Source organism: Oncorhynchus kisutch, linkage group LG20, assembly GCF_002021735.2.
Source record: "Oncorhynchus kisutch isolate 150728-3 linkage group LG20, Okis_V2, whole genome shotgun sequence".
NCBI classification, from domain to species: Eukaryota; Metazoa; Chordata; class Actinopteri; order Salmoniformes; family Salmonidae; genus Oncorhynchus; species Oncorhynchus kisutch.
The window spans coordinates 18,175,145-18,196,713 of NC_034193.2; the positions used below are offsets into that span (position 1 = coordinate 18,175,145).

At 43.2% G+C, this 21,569-nt stretch overlaps 1 protein-coding gene across 3 annotated transcripts in view; it reads left to right on the forward strand.

Moving 5' to 3' along the window:
• The window catches only part of LOC109865134 (SRC kinase signaling inhibitor 1), a 43,708-nt gene extending 26,081 nt beyond the window's left edge, over positions 1–17,627 (forward strand). For 2 of the 3 annotated variants that reach the window (XM_031799741.1, XM_031799743.1), the window contains 11 exons: positions 48–137; positions 218–258; positions 3,075–3,235; positions 3,980–4,155; positions 4,329–4,459; positions 5,162–5,309; positions 5,555–5,879; positions 6,086–6,401; positions 6,494–6,630; positions 6,950–7,105; positions 14,276–17,627. In XM_031799741.1, the coding sequence (XP_031655601.1) occupies positions 48–137; positions 218–258; positions 3,075–3,235; positions 3,980–4,155; positions 4,329–4,459; positions 5,162–5,309; positions 5,555–5,879; positions 6,086–6,401; positions 6,494–6,630; positions 6,950–7,105; positions 14,276–14,434 (1,840 nt within the window). In that variant the 3' untranslated portion in view covers positions 14,435–17,627. The remainder of the gene's footprint in view (positions 1–47; positions 138–217; positions 259–3,074; positions 3,236–3,979; positions 4,156–4,328; positions 4,460–5,161; positions 5,310–5,554; positions 5,880–6,085; positions 6,402–6,493; positions 6,631–6,949; positions 7,106–14,275) is intronic. The other variant, XM_031799742.1, reaches the window with a different exon arrangement.
• The last annotated feature ends 3,942 nt before the right edge of the window (positions 17,628–21,569 follow it).

Genomic DNA, 21,569 nt, shown 5'->3' on the forward strand with positions numbered 1-21,569 from the left:
TTGTGTGTTTCTGAACTTACTCATACCCTATGTGTTTCACTGCTAAGGGGGCGCATGGAGGTCATGGAGAAACAGATAGCCAGTCTGACTGGTCTACTGCAGACAGTTCTGACCAGGGGACCAGAGGCAGATAGCCCGTAAGGCACACACACACACACAAACACACACACAACATACACATAGAGTGGGGACCTTTAACTTATTTAGTCTTTTTCAGGGATAAGATCGAGACGTCCAGTGACTGCTCGGGAACAGACAGTAAGTATCAACTGAAAACAGAACAAATATACATTCACTTTCCCTGTGTCCCATTGACTTGGCAATATAAAGGGTAAGGGTGGCAGAGCATCGTAAATGTTCTGTAGCTGAACTGCTCATGTGACTAAAGTGTGTATTGGTTTTTGTTAGTAATGTGTGCCGTGCTTCTTGTGCCTTATTTTAGCTGGACGGTTAAAAAAAAAGAAAGGTATCTCCTTGTCCAAAGTCCTTGTCTTTTCCCCTCCCTCTGTGTCTCTATGACAAATTCCTCCCTTTACAGTTGATGTCTCTCGTGTGATGCACTTTGAGTTTTGTGAGGATTCTGTTTTGATTCTCTTATTCTTTATGTCTGTGTTAAGTGTCTGGATTCAGAACTGGGCTCAAAATGTGTTTCCCACTCACTACTGTTCCTGCTGGAGTGTCATTTAGATTGACTTGTCATCATCAGTAGTGGTGTGGTCAGGTTTCTTTGTATGCATAGTTGGTGCTTTGGGTAGATCAATATGTACAGTGCCTTGCGAAAGTATTCGACCCCTTTGAACTTTGCGACCTTTTGCCACATTTCAGGCTTCAAACATAAAGATATAAAACTGTATTTTTTTGTGAAGAATCAACAACAAGTGGGACACAATCATGAAGTGGAACGGCATTTATTGGATATTTCAAACTTTTTTAACAAATCAAAAACTGAAAAATTGGGCGTGCAAAATTATTCAGCCCCTTTACTTTCAGTGCAGCAAACTCTCTCCAGAAGTTCAGTGAGGATCTCTGAATGATCCAATGTTGACCTAAATGACTAATGATGATAAATACAATCCACCTGTGTGTAATCAAGTCTCCGTATAAATGCACCTGCACTGTGATATTCTCAGAGGTCCGTTAAAAGCGCAGAGAGCATCATGAAGAACAAGGAACACACCAGGCAGGTCCAAGATACTGTTGTGAAGAAGTTTAAAGCCGTATTTGGATACAAAAAGATTTCCCAAGCTTTAAACATCCGAAGGAGCACTGTGCAAGCGATAATACTGAAATGGAAGGAGTATCAGACCACTGCAAATCTACCAAGACCTGGTCGTCCCTCTAAACTTTCAGCTCATACAAGGAGAAGACTGATCAGAGATGCAGCCAAGAGGCCCATGATCACTCTGGATGAACTGCAGAGATCTACAGCTGAGGTGGGAGACTCTGTCCATAGGACAACAATCAGTCGTATATTGCACAAATCTGGCCTTTATGGAAGAGTGGCAAGAAGAAAGCCATTTCTTAAAGATATCCATAAAAAGTGTTGTTTAAAGTTTGCCACAAGCCACCTGGGAGACACACCAAACATGTGGAAGAAGGTGCTCTGGTCAGATGAAACCAAAATTGAACTTTTTGGCAACAATGCAAAATGTTATGTTTGGCGTAAAAGCAGCACAGCTCATCACCCTGAACACACCATCCCCACTGTCAAACATGGTGGTGGCAGCATCATGGTTTGGGCCTGCTTTTCTTCAGCAGGGACAGGGAAGATGGTTAAAATTGATGGGAAGATGGATGGAGCCAAATACAGGACCATTCTGCAAGAAAACCTGATGGAGTCTGCAAAAGACCTGAGACTGGGATGGAGATTTGTCTTCCAACAAGACAATGATCCAAAACATAAAGCAAAATCTACAATGGAATGGTTCAAAAATAAACATATCCAGGTGTTAGAATGGCCAAGTCAAAGTCCAGACCTGAATCCAATCGAGAATCTGTGGAAAGAACTGAAAACTGCTGTTCACAAATGCTCTCCATCCAACCTCACTGAGCTCGAGCTGTTTTGCAAGGAGGAATGGGAAAAAATGTCAGTCTCTCGATGTGCAAAACTGATAGAGACATACCCCAAGTGACTTACAGCTGTAATCGCAGCAAAAGTATTAACTTAAGGGGGCTGAATAATTTTGCACGCCCAATTTTTCAGTTTTTGATTTCTTAAAAAAGTTTTAAATATCCAATAAATGTCGTTCCACTTCATGATTGTGTCCCACTTGTTGTTGATTCTTCACAAAAAAATACAGTTTTATATCTTTATGTTTGAAGCCTGAAATGTGGCAAAAGGTCGCAAAGTTCAAGGGGGCCGAATACTTTCGCAAGGCACTGTATTTCTACTCCTGATACCATTCACACAGACCGGCAAAAATATGGTTAATTGCTGGAAGTCGTCTGTGTAAAGGGGATTTTATGTTGTCGGATGAAAGTAGGCCTTTACCTTTTTGATCCAGACAGGTATTAAAAGGCAAGCTTTTAGTTAGACAATGCACTTAGACACACACTGGAACTGTGACAAGCCCTCCCCCAAAACAAGGCGTTCTTCAAGAATTAGTTGTGCCAAGCTAGTTCACCTAATGTACTAAATCTATTTGCCTGGGAAGTTATCAATGCTAATGGTCTTATTTGGACTATTTACAAAGCAATTTGATTATTTTCTATGTAAAGCAATATGTGATTTTGTAGTTTGGGTGAACTCTAAGTTTGTGTGTACCTTAGTCTTATCAAACCAGTCCCTTTGTTTTGTTATGCCTGAGTCCTTTCAATGGCCCCTTGTGTCATTTTAACTGAAGCGTCAAAGACTTGCTTGCTCCGGGCTTGCTGTTGTTACCCCTGAAATCTAGATGTATGTAAAGAAATCCAGCTTTGTGTGTCCTTAAAACCTTCCCCACTCTGTCAATCATCTTTACACCTATGTCTAATCATGTAAATCCTCCCCCCTGTTACGATGGATGATATAATTGGCTTCCGTGACAGCTGAATGCACATTCACGAGACCCTAATCCTGCTTTCTGATTGGCCAGCTCTGACGCCATCGGCTCCGTTGGCCCTGATGCCGCCCCCGCCCACAGGGTCCGCCCAGTCACTGACGGTGTCACGGCTGCAGATGCAGAACCACCTGCATGGCCTGCAGCAGAACACCAGCAAGCTGCGCATACAGCTGTCCCAGCTGCGCGACATCCAGGTGAGCTCCAGAGAACGCTATGGCTGTACACACACACACACACACACAAACACACATTCCTCAAGGCTCTAGTTGTTTTTAGATGTGTTTATGTATCAATGTGTAGATTGTGTGTTTTTGTGTTTTTGTTTAACTCTCCTTGTGGGTACCTCACAAGTATTTTAAAACAAGGACTATTCGGACAAGTGGGGACATTTTGCCCTTGCCACAAGGAAAAATGCTACTTTTGGTTTAAGGGTTAGGTTAGGTTTAGGGTTAGGAGTTAGGGCTAGGTGTAGTTTTAGGGTTAAGGTTAAGGGTTTGGGTTTAGGGTTAGGGTTAAGGTTAGGGATTTGGGGTTAAGGTTAGGTTTAGGGTTAAGGTTAGGTGTTTGGGGTTAAGGTTAAGGTTAAGTTCAGGGTTAAGGTTAGGGGTTTGGGGTTAAGGTTAGGTTTAGGTTTAGGGTTAAGGTTAGGGTTATGGATAAGGGTTAAGATTAGGGTTAGATTTAGGGTTAAGGTTTAGGGAAAATAGGATTTTGTATGGGAATCAATTCTTTGGTCCCCACAATGATAGCAATACAAAACTGTGTGTGTGTGTGTAATTTTGCATTTGGCCTGCCTTTTGGTCTGTGTGTGTGTGTTTTGACTTGTCGTTTTGTGTGTGTTGACTTGTCGTTGTGCATGGTTGACTTATGCTTGTTTGACGTATTGTGTGTGCGTCCAAATAACATGTCTTTGTGTCTGTCCATGCCTCGCCTCTCAGTTGGAGAACCAGGACTCAGTGCAGTCCCTGCTGAGGCAGACAGAGTCGGAGCTGAGCCTGATGATGCTGGACGCCATGCGGACCCAGGAGGACCCTCTGCAGAGGCAGCGTCTCTTAGTGGAGGAGGAGAGACTCAAGTACCTCAACCAGGAAGAGCTGCTCATCCAGCAGCTGCAGTGAGTTCAGCCTTTAAGTCAGGCTCAAGCTAGGGTCTGTGTGAATGGAGAAATAATGCAGACTGATTCAGATAGTAGAAAGCTGAATGGTACATTTAGTGTTGATCTGGAACCATGCAGTGCCTGCATAACATGGCTATAAGACAAGTGGCAACTGATTTTGGTCTTCACAGTGATCTGGAGAAGTCAGTGGAGGAACTCCAGAGGAACTCGTCAGTCAACCATGGCCTGGTGACAGAGAAGGACGTGGAGCAGAAGAGCATGGAGCTCAGGTCTTTGGGAGAGACGCTCACAGAGCTCAAGAGTAAGGATATCAATAGGGGATAATGATACAGGAAGATACAACAGTAAGGCAATGTTTGGATGGAATAAAATGAACCCCTCATATAATTACCTTACTATATAATTGCCACAAGGACCAAATCTGTTCCATTGACAGTGATTAGGCAGGTGTACGTGCCTAATATGAGTGTGTATCGCAGCAGGTAGCCTAGTGGTTAGAGCGTTGGGCTGCTGGATCGAATCCCCGAGCTGACGAGGTAAAAATCTGTCATTCTGCCCCTGAACAAGGCAGTTAATCCACTGTTCCCCGGTAGGCCGTCATTGTAAATAAGAACTTGTTCTTAACTGACTTGCCTAGTTAAATAAAGGTTCAATCAAAAATAAAATCCAAAAATGATTAAGGAAGAGGTGCTAAACATGCATATGTTGTCCTGTCTGGCATCATAGCACAAAATCACACAGTGGAACGAGAGGCTTGTTTACCAACTTGTGATACCAGACTGGTTATGCGCCTAAATACCCTGAAATCTTTCTCCATGTGGTAGCAGAACCACAGGGGACAGAAAGTACAGTAAGCCCTGGCAGGGAACGAGACACAAAGACACTGCATGCATGTTTTACACACAAGCATAGATATACAATATACACCTTCCCTCTCTCATTGAGTTAATGGTGCTTCAGTCTCTGTATCTGTCTATCTCTGTCTCTCCCTCCCTCCCTCCAGACCAGTTCCCCAGTCTGCAGAGTAAGATGCGGGTGGTGTTGAGGGTGGAGGTGGAGGCTGTCAAGTTCCTGAAGGAGGAACCACACAGACTGGACACACTGCTGAAACGCTGTAACACTATGACCGACACACTGACCACACTACGGAGGTACGGTTCAACAACTGTGTTACATTAACATGTTGTTGTAACATCATTGTTACAAGGGTTCCATTCAATTGGTGACTTGGTTTTCAAGATAAGTAAAAAGGATACTCTTTCAGTACAAGGAGAAAGCACAGTTCATAACACAAACCTTTTGGAGCAGATAAAAATATATATTTTGAACTCATCCCAGAAAGCTGGTCACTAGCTTTGATGCAATAGGGCCCTGACAATGCTGTGTGTGTTGTTAGTGTATTGTATACCACCTGTACGTACAGAAAAGTGACCGAGGGCCTGTGGAAGGGCCAGGACGACATCTGCAGCCAGTCAGCCAAGCGAACTGAGGACACAGGAAAGAACTCGGACCTCGACATCCTGACCAGTCCACCGCTCAGCCTCAATGACCTGGGTGGCAGTGCCAGCCTTGCCAACTGGATGCCCATATCAGGCAGTGACCCGGACACCTCGGGGCCTGAGCAGGATCCCCACCCTACAGCCAGCTACAGAAGCCGGGTCCTGGATGAGCTGCCGAGCCGCCGCGGTGCTGACAAATCAGTGTCCGTGGAGGTCAGACTGGTGCGGAACATTCCTCCTGGGGTTTATTCATATAAACTGCTAAATGTACACATTTACAGGGGAATCTGTACAGTTACTAGTGTGACCATTTTCTGGAAAATGTATAGATGTATAGTATATATATAGTATATCTGTGTACATGAAAGCCGCAATATATTTCCAATATACAATAATATTTGGGTTGACAAATATATATGTTGGCATAGGCTGCAGAGCGGGACTGGGAGGAGAAGCGGGCCAGTCTGACCCAGTTCAGTGCCCAGGACATCAACCGTCTGCTGGAGGAGACGCAAGCTGAGCTGATGAAGGCCATCCCAGACCTGGACTTCGCTGCCAGGCAGATCAACAAGCCCGTGGTGCCCCCCAAACCCCACCCCAAACCTCAGTTTACCACCCCTGTCACTACCTCCACCAGCGCCTTCACCACCTCTAGTACCCTCACTACTACCAGTACTGAGCACCAGCCCAACAAGGTCCAGATCACTGCCCTGAAGCTGGAAGGGGGCTCACGTCGCGGATCTGGTGAGACTGAATACCACATCAACGTTGTTATATTTGTGATTGAGTTATGGCTGAGCTGTCCTATAAAGATATGATGCCATTGTGTGTTGTAGCGGAGATGACCGTAACCAGGTATCGCACTGAGAAACCCTCTAAGTCGCCGCCTCCGCCCCCTCCTCGCCGCAGCTTCCCATCAGCCCATGGGCTCACCACCAATCGCACTGGAGAAGTGACCGTCACCACCAAGAAGGTACAGTAACAGAGAGATGGCTGGGAAAGATATACCTGCAAACCGCAGGAGGATGCTGAGGGGAGGACGGCTCATGATAATGGCTGGAATGAAGTGAACGGAATTTTATCAAACACATACATTCCATGTATTCTGTTCCAGCCATTACTATGAGCCCGTCCTCCCCAATGAAGGTGTCACCGGCCACCTGTGGTTCAAAGTATGAAAATCCACATTCTGAATGTTTCTGAAGATACTTTGAGTTAGGCTATTGGATGTACTGTACAGATGTTGTGAAGATGAGTCACATAAGACGCCAACCCTGTTTTGTTTTTCTAAGAAGCTGGAGCCAGAAGACGGAGAGGCCCCGAAGACTCTAGTCAAGCTGAGAAGGACACCGTCTGACACGCCTCGCCCCGCCTCCACTCCCCCCGTCATCGCCGCCTCAGCGATTAAAGATGAAGACTATGACGAGCGGATCATTGCGGAACTAGAGGTAGGAGTCCTTTCATTTGCAGTGTGTTACACTGCTGCAAAATGGTTTACCTTGAGCAGCTGCATACAGTACGTGCGAAATGAGAATATGACATGCCGTATTTATTGTGTTCATTGCAATCGATGTTCGGGGTGCCTTAGCAAAATGATAACATTGTCTCTGCGACACTCTCCCACACCACACCCCTCACCACCTGCCTTCCACCACACATCACCTGCGAGATATTTCAGCGAACCCCTGTCAAAGTGTCCCCTGCCCAGCACACTACCGAGGCCAACACCTGCAGCCCGTACCCTTCCTTGCACCTCAGGCTCGTTGGGAAGAAAGGGAAACCTTAAGCCCCCCCATAAGGCCCTCTCATTTTTCAGTGTCTGCGACCCTTCTAAGTCTGCCTCCTGTCCGGTCCCCCTCCTTCAGTCACTGCTGTTTCCTAGAGGGCCACTAACATCCCTGTTCATCATGGAGAGTCCCCTCTAATTCTGCTTGATACAGCAATTATTTGAGCTGAAAACATGACAGAACGGAGTGCTTCTCTTGTCGAATTCAACCATCAACCATCTACAGTAATGTCTAATACCATTCAATCTAACTCCCCTGTCTGATTTAGCTTATTACTTCTTCCCTTGCTAATTCCACTGACTGCATTCTACACTCTGATCTGCATCCCGTAAATCCAAGATGGCACAGCATATATTTCATATAAATTTCACCATACTCTCCTGCAATCCACCTCACTCATTGTGGTATGGATCTACTATTTTCTATACTTTAGAACCCGAACCCCTAACAGAAGCTAGCCAGCTAACTAGCTACTAGCTAGTATTCAGTTAGCCACTGCTAACCACCATGCTTCTACACCTGCATTGCTTGCTGTTTGGGGTTTTAGGCTGGGTTTCTGTACAGCACTTTGAGATATCAGCTGATGTACGAAGGGCTATATAAATAAATTTGATTTGATTTTGATTTGATTTAGCGGTCATCAGCTAACTTTAGCCTGGTCAACTCCTGCCAGTCTGAACAGCGCGATTCAACCCAGAGCACACCGGACTGCTTTTTCTCCACCAAATCTCCACATCTCCAGATTCCTATCGCAAGCTCTGAACCTTTTCACCTGGATCATCGCAGCTAGCTAGCTGCTATCCGAGTGGCTACTCCTGGCTAACATCTCTGTCCCGAAGCAAGCACCAGTTAGCCTGGCACTAGCCTCGTGCTAGGCCCATCTCCTGGCTAGCTGGAGAGGTCCATCAGCCACTCCTTGGGCTACAATACCTATTTTGCCAATTGGCCTGGACCCATTTTACTGCCGACACGGAGCCCCGCCAATCCATCACAACTGGTCTGCCGACATAATCCGCCCGAGGGGGTTTCAACAGCCTCCTCCGTCACGACATCTCCTGAAGGCCCATCCACTAGCCTGCTAGCCGCGGCCCGCTAGCTGTCTAGAGCAGATCGGACTGTTATCTGAAGAGGTCCATCAGCCATTTTCTTGGGCTACAATACCTATTTTGCCAATTGGCCTGGACTGGTCTGCCAATGTAACCGTCCGAGGGGGCTACAACAGACTCTTCCATCGCGACGTCCACCTAAGGCCCTTCTGCTAGCCTGCTATCCCCGGCCCGCTAGCTGTCGGAATCACCGTGTCTCCAGCTTGCCTAGCTACTCACTGGTCCCTATGATCACTCGGCGACGCATGCCTCTCCCTAATGTCAATATGCTTTGTCCTTTACTGTTTTGGTTAGAGATTATTGTCTTATTTCACTGTCTAGCCTCCAGCCCTGCTCAATATGCCTTAGCTAGCTTTTTTGTTCCACCTCCCACACATGCGGTGACTTCACCTGATTTAAATGGTGTCTCTAGTGACAAAACCTCTCTCATCATCACTCAATGCCTAGGTTTACCTCCACTGTATTCACATCCTACCATATCCTTGTCTATCCTTGTCTGTACATTATCCTACTCCTCCTCTGTACCTCTGGAGATGTAGAGGTTAATCCAGGCCCTGCAGTGCCTAGCTTCACTCCCATTCCCCAGGCGCTCTCATTTGTTGACTTCTGTAACCGTAAAAGCCTTGGTTTCATACTTGTTAACATTAGAAGCCTCCTCCCTAAGTTTGTTTTATTCACTGTTTTAGCACACTCTGCCAACCCAGATGTCCTAGCCGTGTCTGAATCCTGGATTAAGAAGGCCACCAAAAATCCTGAAATTTCCATCCCTAACTATAACATTTTCCGTCAAGATAGAACTGCCAAGGGGGGCGGAGTTGCAATCTACTGCAGAGATAGCCTGCAGAGTTCTGTCATATTATCCAGGTCTGTACCCAAACAATTTGAGCTTCTACTTCTAAAAATACACCTTTGCAGAAACAAGTCTCTCACCATTGCCGCTTGTTATAGACCACCTTCGGCCCCCAGCTCTGCCCTTGACACAATATGTGAATTGATTGTCCCCCCATCTATCTTCAGAGCTCGTACTGTTAGGTGACCTACACTGGGACATGCTTAACACCTCGGCCGTCCTACAATCTAAGCTATATGCCCTCAATCGCACATAATTATCAATGAACCTACCAGGTACAACCACAAATCCGTAAACACGGGCACCCTCATAGATATCATCCTGACCAACTGCTGTCTTCAACCAGGATCTCAGGATCTCTGCCTCATTGCCTGCGTCCGTAATGGGTCTGTGGTCAAGCAACCACTCCTCATCACTGTCAAACGCTCCCTTAAACACTTCAGCGAGCAGGCCTTTCTAATCGACCTGGCCTGGGTGTCCTGGAAGGATATTGACCTCATTCTGTCAGTAGAGGATGCCTGGTTGTTCTTTAAAAGTAATTTCCTCACCATCTTAAATAAGCATGCCCCATTCAAAAAATGTAGAACCAGGAATAGATATAGCCCTTCGTTCACTCCATACCTGACTGCCCTTTCCCAGCACAAAAACATCCTGTGGCGTACTGTATTAGCATTGAATAGCCCCTGCGATATGCAACTTTAGTTAGGAACCAGAATACACAGGCAGTTAGGAAAGCATAGGATAGCTTTTTCAAACAGAAACTTGCATCCTGTAGCACAAACTCCAAAAAGTTTTGGGATATTGTAAAGTCCATGGATAATAAGAGCACCACCTCCCAGCTGCCCACTGCACGGAGGCTAGGAAACACTGTCACCACCGATAAATCCACGACAATTGAGAATTTCAATAAGCATTTTTCTATGGCTGGCCATGCTTTCCACCTGGCTTCCCCTACGCCGTTCAACAGCCGTGCACCCCCCACAGCAACTTGCCCAAGCCTCCCCCATTTCTCCTCCACCCAAACCCAGATAGCTGATGTTCTGAAAGAGTTGCAAAATCTGGACCCCTACAAATCAGCTGGGCTAGACAATCTGGACCCTCTCTTTCTAAAATTATCCGCCGCAATTGTTGCAACCCCTATTATTAGCCTGTTCAACCTCTCTTTCGTATTGTCTGAGATCCCCAAAGATTGGAAAGTTGCCGCGGTCATCCCCCTCTTCAAAGGGGGAGACACTCTAGACCCAAACTGTTGCAGACCTAGATTTATCCTACCCTTCCTTTCTAAGGTTCGAAAGCCAAGTTAACAAACAGATCACCGTCCATTTCAAATCCCATTGTACCTCCTCCACTATGCAATCTGGTTTCCGAGCTGGTCATGGGTGCACCTCAGCCATGCTCAAGGTAAACAATATCATAACCGCCATCAATAAAAGATAGTACTGTGCAGCCGTATTCATCGAACTGGCCAAGGCTTTCGATTCTGTCAATCACCACATTCTTATCGGCAGACTCAACAGCCTTTGTTTCTCAAATGACTGCCCCGCCTGGTTCACCAACTACTTCTCAGACAGAGTTCAGTATGTCAAATCAGAGGGCCTGTTGTCTGGACCTCTGGCAGTCTCTATGGGGGTGCCACAGGGTTACATTTTGGGACATCTCTTTGATCTGTATACATCAATGATGTCGATCTTGCTGCTGGTGATTCTCTGATCCACCTCTCGCAGACGACATCATTCTGTATACTTCTTGCCCTTCTTTGGACACTGTGTTAACTAACCTCCAGACGAGCTTCAATGACATACAACTCTCCTTCCATGGCCTCCAACTGCTCTTAAATGCAAGTAAAATGCTCTTTAACTGATCGCTGCCTGCACCTGCCCGCCCGTCCAGCATCACTACTCTGGACGGTTCTGACTTAGAATATGTGGACAACTACAAATACCTAGGTGTCTGGTTAGACTGTAAACTCTCCTTCCAGCATCTCCCATCGAAAATTAAATCTAGAATTAGCTTCCTATTTCGCAACAAAGCATCCTTCACTCATGCTGCCAAACATACCCTCGTAAAACTGACTATCCTACTGAACCTTGACTCCTTGGTGATGCCATTTAGAAAATAGCCTCCAACACTCTACTCAGAAAATTGGATGCAGTCTATCACAGTGCCATCCGTTTTGTCACCAAAGCCCCATATACTACCCACCACTGCGATCTGTATGCTCTCGTTGGCTGGTCCTCGCTTCATATTTGTCGTCAAACCCACTGGCTCCAGGTCATCTATAAGTCTTTGCTAGGTAAAGCCCCATCTTATCACATCTCACTGGTCACCATAGCAGCACCCATCCGTAGCATGCGCTCCAGCAGGTATATTTCAGTGGTCACCCCCAAAGGCAATTCCTCCTTTGGCTGCCTTTCCTTCCAGTTCTCTGCTGCCAATATCTGGAACAAACTGCAAAATCACTGAAGCTGGAGACTCATTATGCCATTTGCACACAATGTATATATATTTTCTATTGTGTTATTGACTGTACGTTTGTGTATTCCATGTATAACTCTGTGTTGTTGTTTGTGTCACACTGCTTTACTTTATCTTGGTCAGGTCGCAGTTGTAAATGAGGACTTGTCTCAACTGGCCTACCTGGTTGAATAAAGCTGAAATAATAAAACATTTAAATATCTCCCTCACTAACTTTAAGCATCAGCTGTCAGAGCAGCTCACAGATCATTGCACCTATACATAGCCCATCTGTAAATAGCCCATCCAACTACCTCATCCCCATATGGTTCTTTTTTTTGCTCCTTTGTACCCCAGTATCTCTTCTCGCACATTCATATTCTGCACATCTATCACTCCAGTGTTTAATTGCTAAATTGTAATTACTTCACCACTACGACCTATTTATTGCCTTACCTCCCTAATCTTACCTCATTTGCACACACCGTATATAGATTTTTTATATTGTGCTATTGACTGTATGTTTGTTTATTCCATGTGTAACTCTGTGTTGTTGTTTGTGTCGCACTGCTTTGCTTTATCTTGGCCAGGTCGCAGTTGTAAATGAGAACTTGTTCTCAACTGGCCTACCTGGTTAAATAAAGGTGAAATTATTATTTTTTATTAAAAGAAAATCTGTATTCTAACTAAGCTGTGCTCTAATTCTCTAACAAACTAACTGTTATGACAACTGACAGTTCTATTTGCTGGTGTGCATATTGGAAGTAAATGTATACTGCATGGAGTGTGTTAAGGTGGAATAATGTACAGATGTCGGATCTTAATTTGATCACTCTTTTCCCTGCGCAACAGGGAATTCAAAATAGCTATAAAAAAAATGTAGTTCTCTTTCTCTCCATGTGGGGACAATCGAGTCATTCGGACCAGTGCCAGCTATCAGAATCCTCCTGTCTCTCTCGCTCGCTCAAAGACTATGTCCTACTGCGACTATAGGCTTCTAGGTCCTGTTACTGCAACATTCAAATGTTTCTCTGAAATGCAGCCATACACATCAACAACTGACATTTTATATAGATTAATAACACAATATAGACGTTGATCTCCACTAAGACATACAAATGTAGCCGAAATGCAGCCGTGTAACTGAAATGCAGCCGCGCAGCAGGCTACAACTAAACTATAGCCTACTGTACAATCTTAGAAAAAAGGTGCTATCTAGAACCTAAAAGGGTTATTCAGCTGTCCCTATAGGAGAACCCTTTGAATAACCCTTTTTGGTTCCAGGTAGAACCCTTTTGAGTTCAATGTAGAACCCTTTACACAGGGGGTTCTTCATGGGACCAAAAAGGCTTCTACCTAGAACCAAAAAGTGTTCTCCTATTGGGACAGTCAAAGAACCCTTTTGGAACCCTTTCTACTAAACGTGTAGCCTATCAAAACTAATCACATATAGGCCTATAATATCAGATGTAAAGACAAGGTGACATTGAGAATAGTGAGGTAGAAAACCAGCCCATTATTTTTTTATCTACAGTGTATATTATCAAAAAAGACGGCATCTTAAGGTTTCTAGCAAACCTGAGGTTAAGAATTAACTGTCAAAATTGAGTTCAATCGTGGCTTGGGGTGGTCTAGCGGTTAGGGCAGTTGCCTTCTGCGTGCACATATAGGCCTACCGTTTCATTGTGGGTACAATTCTGGCCCAAACCCTTCGGTACAAATAACTAAATCACCCAATTGACTTGATTTAGTTACACATTTAAAATATGGACAGTCCAGGGATATTTTACCCCTGATCTTGATAATAAATGACAATACCCAACACTTATGTCCATTTATTATAATCCAAATAAAAATTCACACGAGACGCAATGCAACCTGCACATAGCCTACTTAGGCTACTTGAACTGGTATCCAGTGGACCTGCAGTCTAAGGTACAATGTAGGCACAGTACTGCATTGTATACAAACAAATCTTCCTGCAGGATTATTTTCATCCTGCGACAAAACGGGTCAAATTAAGATCCGACATTAGTACTTCAATTCAAGGTTCGCTGACAGACTAAGAAAAATGTCAGAACACTCTTACTGCTCAAGTGACACATTTAGCTCTGTCAAATGTCTTGTTTTATTGCTCCCAAATCAAAACAAGTCTCAGCTCACTAGGGAAGCTGTCAAAAGAGCTGTGGTAGAGCCGGTTTCAGGTTAACAACTCTGCACTACTGACAGAAATGACAAAACTGATCAGGACGTAGGGATAGCTCTAGTGAGACTGTCTGCACCCAAAATGTCCATCCTATTTCCTATTTTGTGCACTGCTTAAGGCTCTAACCAAAAATAACTGCACTATATTGGGAATTGCGTGTCATCTCAGAATTTACCATGGCGCAAATAAGACTTCATGCTTTTGTCTTCCCATAGAATGCCAGCAACTCACCAGGGGCATCCAAGGGACCTCAGTCGACTGTAGCGGCCAGACTGAAGCACCTCCAGCAGGGCAGCCTGGAGAGGCCCAAGACCAGGAAGCAGAGAGAGGACTTCCCCAAGATCCAGGGCCAACAGCAGGTATTCCACTTCTAGATGGCCCCTCCTCAGAGGAGTTTTCCTCCTCAGAACAGTGTGGCCTCCTGTGACATTGACAACTACCCCCTCTCACAGCTGTCTGGGGCAACTACTGGGCTATTTCAAGACTATACTGGGATACAATATGTTATCAGTGGACACTGTAAGGTGATGAAAAAAGGGGTGGGCTCATCTGAAATGTTTTGACTTTGAGCTGTGCCAAGTGGTTGGATTCTAAGTGGATTGTGTACAGAGCGTGCTCTTTCCCTTTGGCTGACATTGATGTTTTTGAGGAGACTAAGGTGGTGGGGATATTGTACCCTAAATGAGCTGAGTGACACCTAAAACTGTACTCCTTGATAATGCCACGGAATAGTTTTACATCTCAATGTTGAACAGTGTTAATTTTGTCAGCTATTTTAGATGTAGTTTTCATCTTACTTAGTCTTTTGACTAAAATACTTTTTATTTTTAGTCCCATTTTAGTTATTTCATCCTTCGTAGTTTTAGTTATTAACAGTCAACAAAAACTCTGGACATTTTTTGTCTAGTCACTGTCATTTTAGTCACATTTCAATCTGTGAATTTTTTTTCTCCGTTAAATCATTCATATTTACCTCCAACATTCATGTCCACATTCAGATAGCCTTGTCCAACTAGACTTACTGTCCCCTCATACTGCTGGCAACATTGCTATTGTGGCAGATTGTACCATATAGGCAACAAAGCCTTGGCTTCAGGTTAAACAATTTAGACCTACAACTCTAATGTTCTACCCGTCATAAGGTTCTGATGGGGAAACAACAGTGATTCTCGTAAAACAGGAATCTGAACTTTCCGACAATGCCAGAATTATTACTGGGCCCCTAATATTCAGAAAATCGCATTAGTAGTTCCAGTTGGGAAAGAGCAACGGTATTTGCCGATCGCGAGAGAGGCAACATAGATGAATAACAGATCACATGGTACTAGAGCTTCTGATGTGATCAAAGCAAACATATCCTATATGAAAGTAAGAGAGAGTAAACATTCTGGGTGCAATTGAAGTGTTCTGGCTATGCATCAGTTCAAAAGATAGATGCGTGACTGAAGTGACCGCCTGGTAGCTGTGTGTGTGGAAGAGCAGGGCAGATCAACTCAACCAGCCAGCACAACTGAAAGATCAATGAGAGGATTGCATTAAATTCTGCAAAGACATGCATGCTTATTATTGGACAAAGCAGATTACAGGGAGATCAAAAGAAGCCTTCGTGTCAAATTGAAAGGCTATTAGTCTGATGTGGAATTCTCATCTCGTTACCTTATCTTCAACCTATATGAAAAGTCATTTGTGACAGTTATCTGGGTTTTTCCAGGACATCTCCTTTCGTCATCGTCATTGGTTTTTCGTCTGGAAAAATAGGTAGTTGACTAACATTTTTTGTCATAGTTATTTATTGCTGAAGAAGTTAACCCTGACTTCGAACCACTGACCTTTCTCCGAGCACATTATGATCCTACAGTACCACTGTTCTCTAGCGCTGCTTCCTTTCCTCAAATCACTGAATCATTCTGTCTCCAGCTGAGTCATTTAAAACCACAGTCCAAAAGTGAGAGGGTCAGGAGAAAAAGTAGTTATTGTCAGAATATTTGTTTCTCAGTGGAGATGAATGTGGAAAAGGTAGGATAAGAAAAGAAAGAAAGACAGAGAGAAAGAAAGACGAATGGAAAGAGAAAGACAGACAGAGTGAAGAAGCAAAGTAGAACACACCTCCAATGCTTCTCTGGAGCAAATAAGACTGAAGCCCTCCTTTCTGAAGCCCCAGTCGTATCTGGTTCAGCAGGCACTCCAACCCAGTAGGCTAAGCTGAGTGGCCCTGTCCCACCTCAGCCCACACTGTCCCTCTCAAAGGACCTTCAGGCAGCTCTCAAAGTCAGGTAGAGATAACACAGCCAGCCACTTTGTCCCAGCTCGCACTCGTCCTGAGCTAGTCACCCCAATCCTCTCATTACCCTAACGGTGATAATCCACACTCCATTAGCTAACTCCAAGATAGAGGCCACTTCATTAACTCTAAGAAACAGGGCCCTTCATGTGGTGCTCTTTAGGCCTTAGGGGGTCTATTCACAGGTTATTGAAGTTCAAAAGGCTGACTTTCAGAGTGAAAAACACCCAGATTTTGCCATGGTTCAACTGGGCTGGATTGATGCACCTGTACATGCATCTTTGATCAGATCTTTAAGTTTTGTACCTTATGTGGGGAGAATGCATCTCATCCACCACCAAAGGTGTAATAGCATCCATTTTGGTGAAGCACAATGTTTTAGCCAGAGCACAAACCATACCTCACTGTTTGGGGTGAAAGTGAAAGGAGTCAGACACCATTTGGTTATCATACAAGTACAGAAGATGACATCGCAGAGAGGTCAGTGCTCTTCACAACAAGGCCCATTAGCGAATAGAGTAGTTAGCACACGGCTAACAGGGGTGACCACATTTAAAATAGCCAAATGTGGGACAACAAGACTATTTTGTGGGACATTTGCGGGACAGTGTAGCCCCCCCCACAGAAATCCCCTTCCCGCTCATGCTGTAGTTCACATTTTTTTAAACAAATATTGTCACAAGAATATTTGATATTTTTAAAACCCTCAAACACTAAGTTAGGCATACCTAATTTAGACATGCCTAATTTCAAAATAGGCCATGGCATCATCACTGTCAATCATGACTGATAATTCTTCACGTTTTACTATTGAAATGTCCAGACTGTGTCTTCATGCCAATCATTTGATCTCAATCCGTTTAATGGGAATATGCATTTCGATCTTCTTGAATTACTGTTTCGTGAGCAAATTAGAGCAGAAGGTGTTAACAAACTATATAGCATTCCTGTATTTTGTTTCAATCAAAGCACATTCTGCCTAGTGGCGAACGCTGTTGAGTTTTGACCGCGTGATAACATTTGTTTTGCTATTCAGCTAGCCATCCTAAAATCTCATAAGAAATTAGGTGGTGTTTTTGGTGTAACAGTAAGGTTATACTTAAGTCATAATGCCCGAGAAGCCGATGTTTGGAGGATATATTGGCACTTTGTGTTGTCGAGGGCCGGCAAACCGTGTCAATATCAAATCCCATTTTATTGGTCACATACACATATTTAGCAAATGATTAGATATATCTAATCATATCTAACAATTCACAACAATACACACAAATCTAAAAGTAAAATAATGGAATTAAGACATATTTAGATATTAGGACGAGCAATGTCGGAATGGCATTGACTAAATTACAGTAGAATAGAATACAGTATATACATATGAGATGAGTAAAGCAGTATGTAAACATTATTAAAGTGATGTACTCCAAACATGTACTCCAAACACCGACTTCAAGAGCATTATCACTTTTATATAACAGGTTACCAACATATTCAAATAATGATTGACATATTTTCATTAAAAACGTTATTTATTCATACTATTTCATCCTTCCATGAGATATAGTCCCAACACAAATCCAGGGTTGCTACGAAAACCGGATGGTCGTTCGTTCTGTCGGTTCGATTGCAAAGAGACCCCGACCTAGTCGTTAAGTCTTTTTGTTCTAAATCTATGGACACGACCCAGTCATTCGTTCTAAATGTTCTGTTGCCATGGTGCTGGATACGTTCTTATCCCTTGCTTGCAAGCTAGCCAGCGAAGTAGCTGCATTTGCGTTTGTTTAAACGGTTTTCTCGTGATAAAAAAAAAAACATCCATTACAATGAGCGAATGATGTGCAATTTCTCCTGGCATAGAACATTTGCTCTCTCGCCAGGCCACTGTTCAGAAGAGAGCCAATTACACAGCTAACGCAATCACTTAAAACCGAAGCTGGAATGACAGCAAACTAGCTTTATTTCATGTTTTTCTATTGACATGTCTTTGAATTATTATGCTGATTCATGATTTCGACAGGCTGAGAAAAGCTGCTAGCCTATCTGTCTTGTCCCATCTCCCGACACGTTCTTTGCCATCGGACAGCTGGAGATCGAATTTCAATATTAAAACAATTGCTGTTATTCTGGCTGCACTGTTTGACGTGGCTGTGTTAGCCAAAGTTGACTAGCTAGCAAGCAAGGGATAAGAACATTGCTAGCCATCATGGCAACAGAACATTTAGAACGAACGACCTGGGTTGCGTCCAATCTGTCCTTTGGTCTGATGAGTCCAAATGTGAGATTTTTGGTTCCAACCGCCGTGTCTTTGTGAGATGCAGAGTAGGTGAATAGATGATCTCTGCATGTGTGTTTCCCACTGTGAAGCATGGAGGAGGAGGTATGATGGTGTGGGGGTGCTTTGCTGGTGACACTGTCAGTGATTTATTTAGAATTCAAGGCACACTTAAAGAGCATGGCTTCCACAGTATTCTGCAGCGATATGCCATCCCATCTAGTTTGCACTTAGTGGGACTATCATTTGTTTTTCAACAGGACAATGACCCAAAACACACCTCCAGGCTGTGTAAGGGCTATTTGACCAAGAAGGAGAGTGATGGTGCTGCATCAGATGACCTGGTCTCCACAATCCACAATCACAAAAATATAGAAAAACCCTTGGATTAGTGGGTGTGTCCAAACTTTTGACTGGTACTCTCTCTCTCCCTTTCGCTCTTTCGCTCTATATATATATAGTTTATATATATATATATGTATATATATATATATATATATATATATATATATATATATATATATATATACTACCATTCAAAGTTTGAGGTCACTTAGAAATGTCCTTGTTTTTGAAAGAAAAGCACATTTTTTGTCCATTTAAATAACATCAAATTGATCAGACACAATGTAGACATGGTTAATGTTGTAAATGACTATTGTAGCTGGAAACAGCAGATTAAAAAAATAATTAATATAGGTTTACAGAGGCCCATTATCAGCAACCATCACTCCTGTGTTCCAATGGCACGTTGTGTTAGCTAATCCAAGTTTATAATTTTAAAAGGCTAATTCATCATTAGAAAACCATTTTGCAATTATGTTTGCACAGCTGAAAACTGTTGTTCTGATTAAAGAAGCAATAAAACTGGCCTTCTTTAGACTAGTTGAGTATCTGGAGCATCAGCATTTGTGGGTTCGATTACAGGCTCCAAATGGCCAGAAACAAATAACTTCCTTCTGAAACTCATCAGTCTATTCTTGTTCTGAGAAATGAAGGTTATTCCATGCGAGAAATTGCCAAGAAACTGAAGTGTCTAGTTTGAGAAACAGACGCCTCACAAGTCCTCAACTGGCAGCTTCATTAAATAGTACCCGCAAAACATCAGTCTCAACGTCAACAGTGAAGAGGCGACTCCGGGACTCTGAGTTGTAAAGAAAAAGCCATATCTCAGACTGACCAATAAAAATAAAAGGTTCAGATGGGCAAAAGAACACAGACACTGGACAGAGGAGCTCTGCCTAGAAGGCCAGCATCCCAGAGTTGCCTCTTCACTGTTGACATTGAGACTGGTGTTTTGCGGGTACTATTTAATGAAGCTGCCAGTTGAGGACTTGTGAGGCGTCTGTTTCTCAAACTAGACACTTCAGTTTCTTGGCAATTTCTCTAATGTACTTGTCCTCTTGCTCAGTTGTGCACCGAGGCCTCCCACTCTTTCTATTCTGGTTAGAGACAGTTTCCGCTGTTCTGTGAAAGGAGTAGTACACAGCGTTGTACGAGATCTTCAGTTTCTTGGCAATTTCTCGCATGGCATATGCTTAATTTCTCAGAACAAGAATACACTGACGAGTTTCAGAAGAAAGTTATTTGTTTCTGGCCGTTTGGAGCCTGTAATTGAACCCACAAATGCTGATGCTCCAGATACTCATCTAGTCTAAAGAAGGCCCGTTTTATTGCTTCTTTAATCAGAACAACAGTTCTCAGCTATTCTAACATAAATGCAAACGGAATTTCTAATGATCAATTAGCCTTTTAAAATGATAAACTTGTATTAGCTAACACAACGTGCAATTGGAACGCAGGAGTGATGGTTGCTGATAATGGGCCTCTGTACGCCTATGTAGATATTCCATAAAAAACAGCCGTTTCCAGCTACAATAGTAATTTACAACATTATCAATGTCCACACTGTTTTTCTGATCAATCTGATGTTATTTTAATGGGCAAAATATGTGCTTTCTTTCAAAAACAAGGACATTTATAAGTGACCCCAAACTTTTGAACGGTAGTATATACAGTGGGGCAAAAAAGTATTTAGTCAGCCATCAATTGTACAAGTTCTCCCACCTAAAAAGATGAGAGAGGCCTGTAATTTTCATCATAGGTACACTTCAACTATGACAGATAAAATGAGGAAAAAAAATCCAGAAAATCACATTGTAGGATTTTTAATGAATTAATTTGCAAATTATGGTGGAAAAAAAAGTATTTAGTCACCTACAAACAAGCAAGATTTCTGGCTCTCACAGACCTGTAACTTCTTCTTCAAGAGGCTCCTCTGTCCTCCACTCATTACTTGTATTAATGTATCAGTATAAAAGACCCACAACCTCAAACAGTCACACTCCAAACTCCACTATGGCCAAGACCAAAGAGCTCTCAAAGGACACCAGAAACAAAATTGTAGACCTGCACCAGGCTGTGAAGACTGAATCTGCAATAGGTAAGCAGCTTGGTTTGAAGAAATCAACTGTGGAGCAATTATTAGGAAATGGAAGACAGTTTGGAGTGTGACTGTTTGAGGTTGTGGACAGGTGTCTTTTATACTGATAACAAGTTCAAACACGTGCCATTAATACAAGTAATGAGTGGAGGACAGAGGAGCCTCTTGAAGAAGAAGTTACAGGTCTGTGAGAGCCAGAAATCTTGCTTGTTTGGAAGGTGACCAAATACTTATTTTCCACCATAATTTGCAAATAAATTCATATAAAATCCAAAAATGTGATTTTCTGGATTTTTTTTCTTCTCATTTTGTCTGTCATAGTTGAAGTGTACCTATGATGACAATTACAGGCCTCTCTCATCTTTTTAAGTGGGAGAACTTGCACAATTGGTGGTTGACTAAATACTTTTTTGCCCCACTGTATATATATATAAATAAATGTATATATAAATAAATACATATATATATAAATAGGCAACTAGGTATATATATATAAATAAATACATATATATA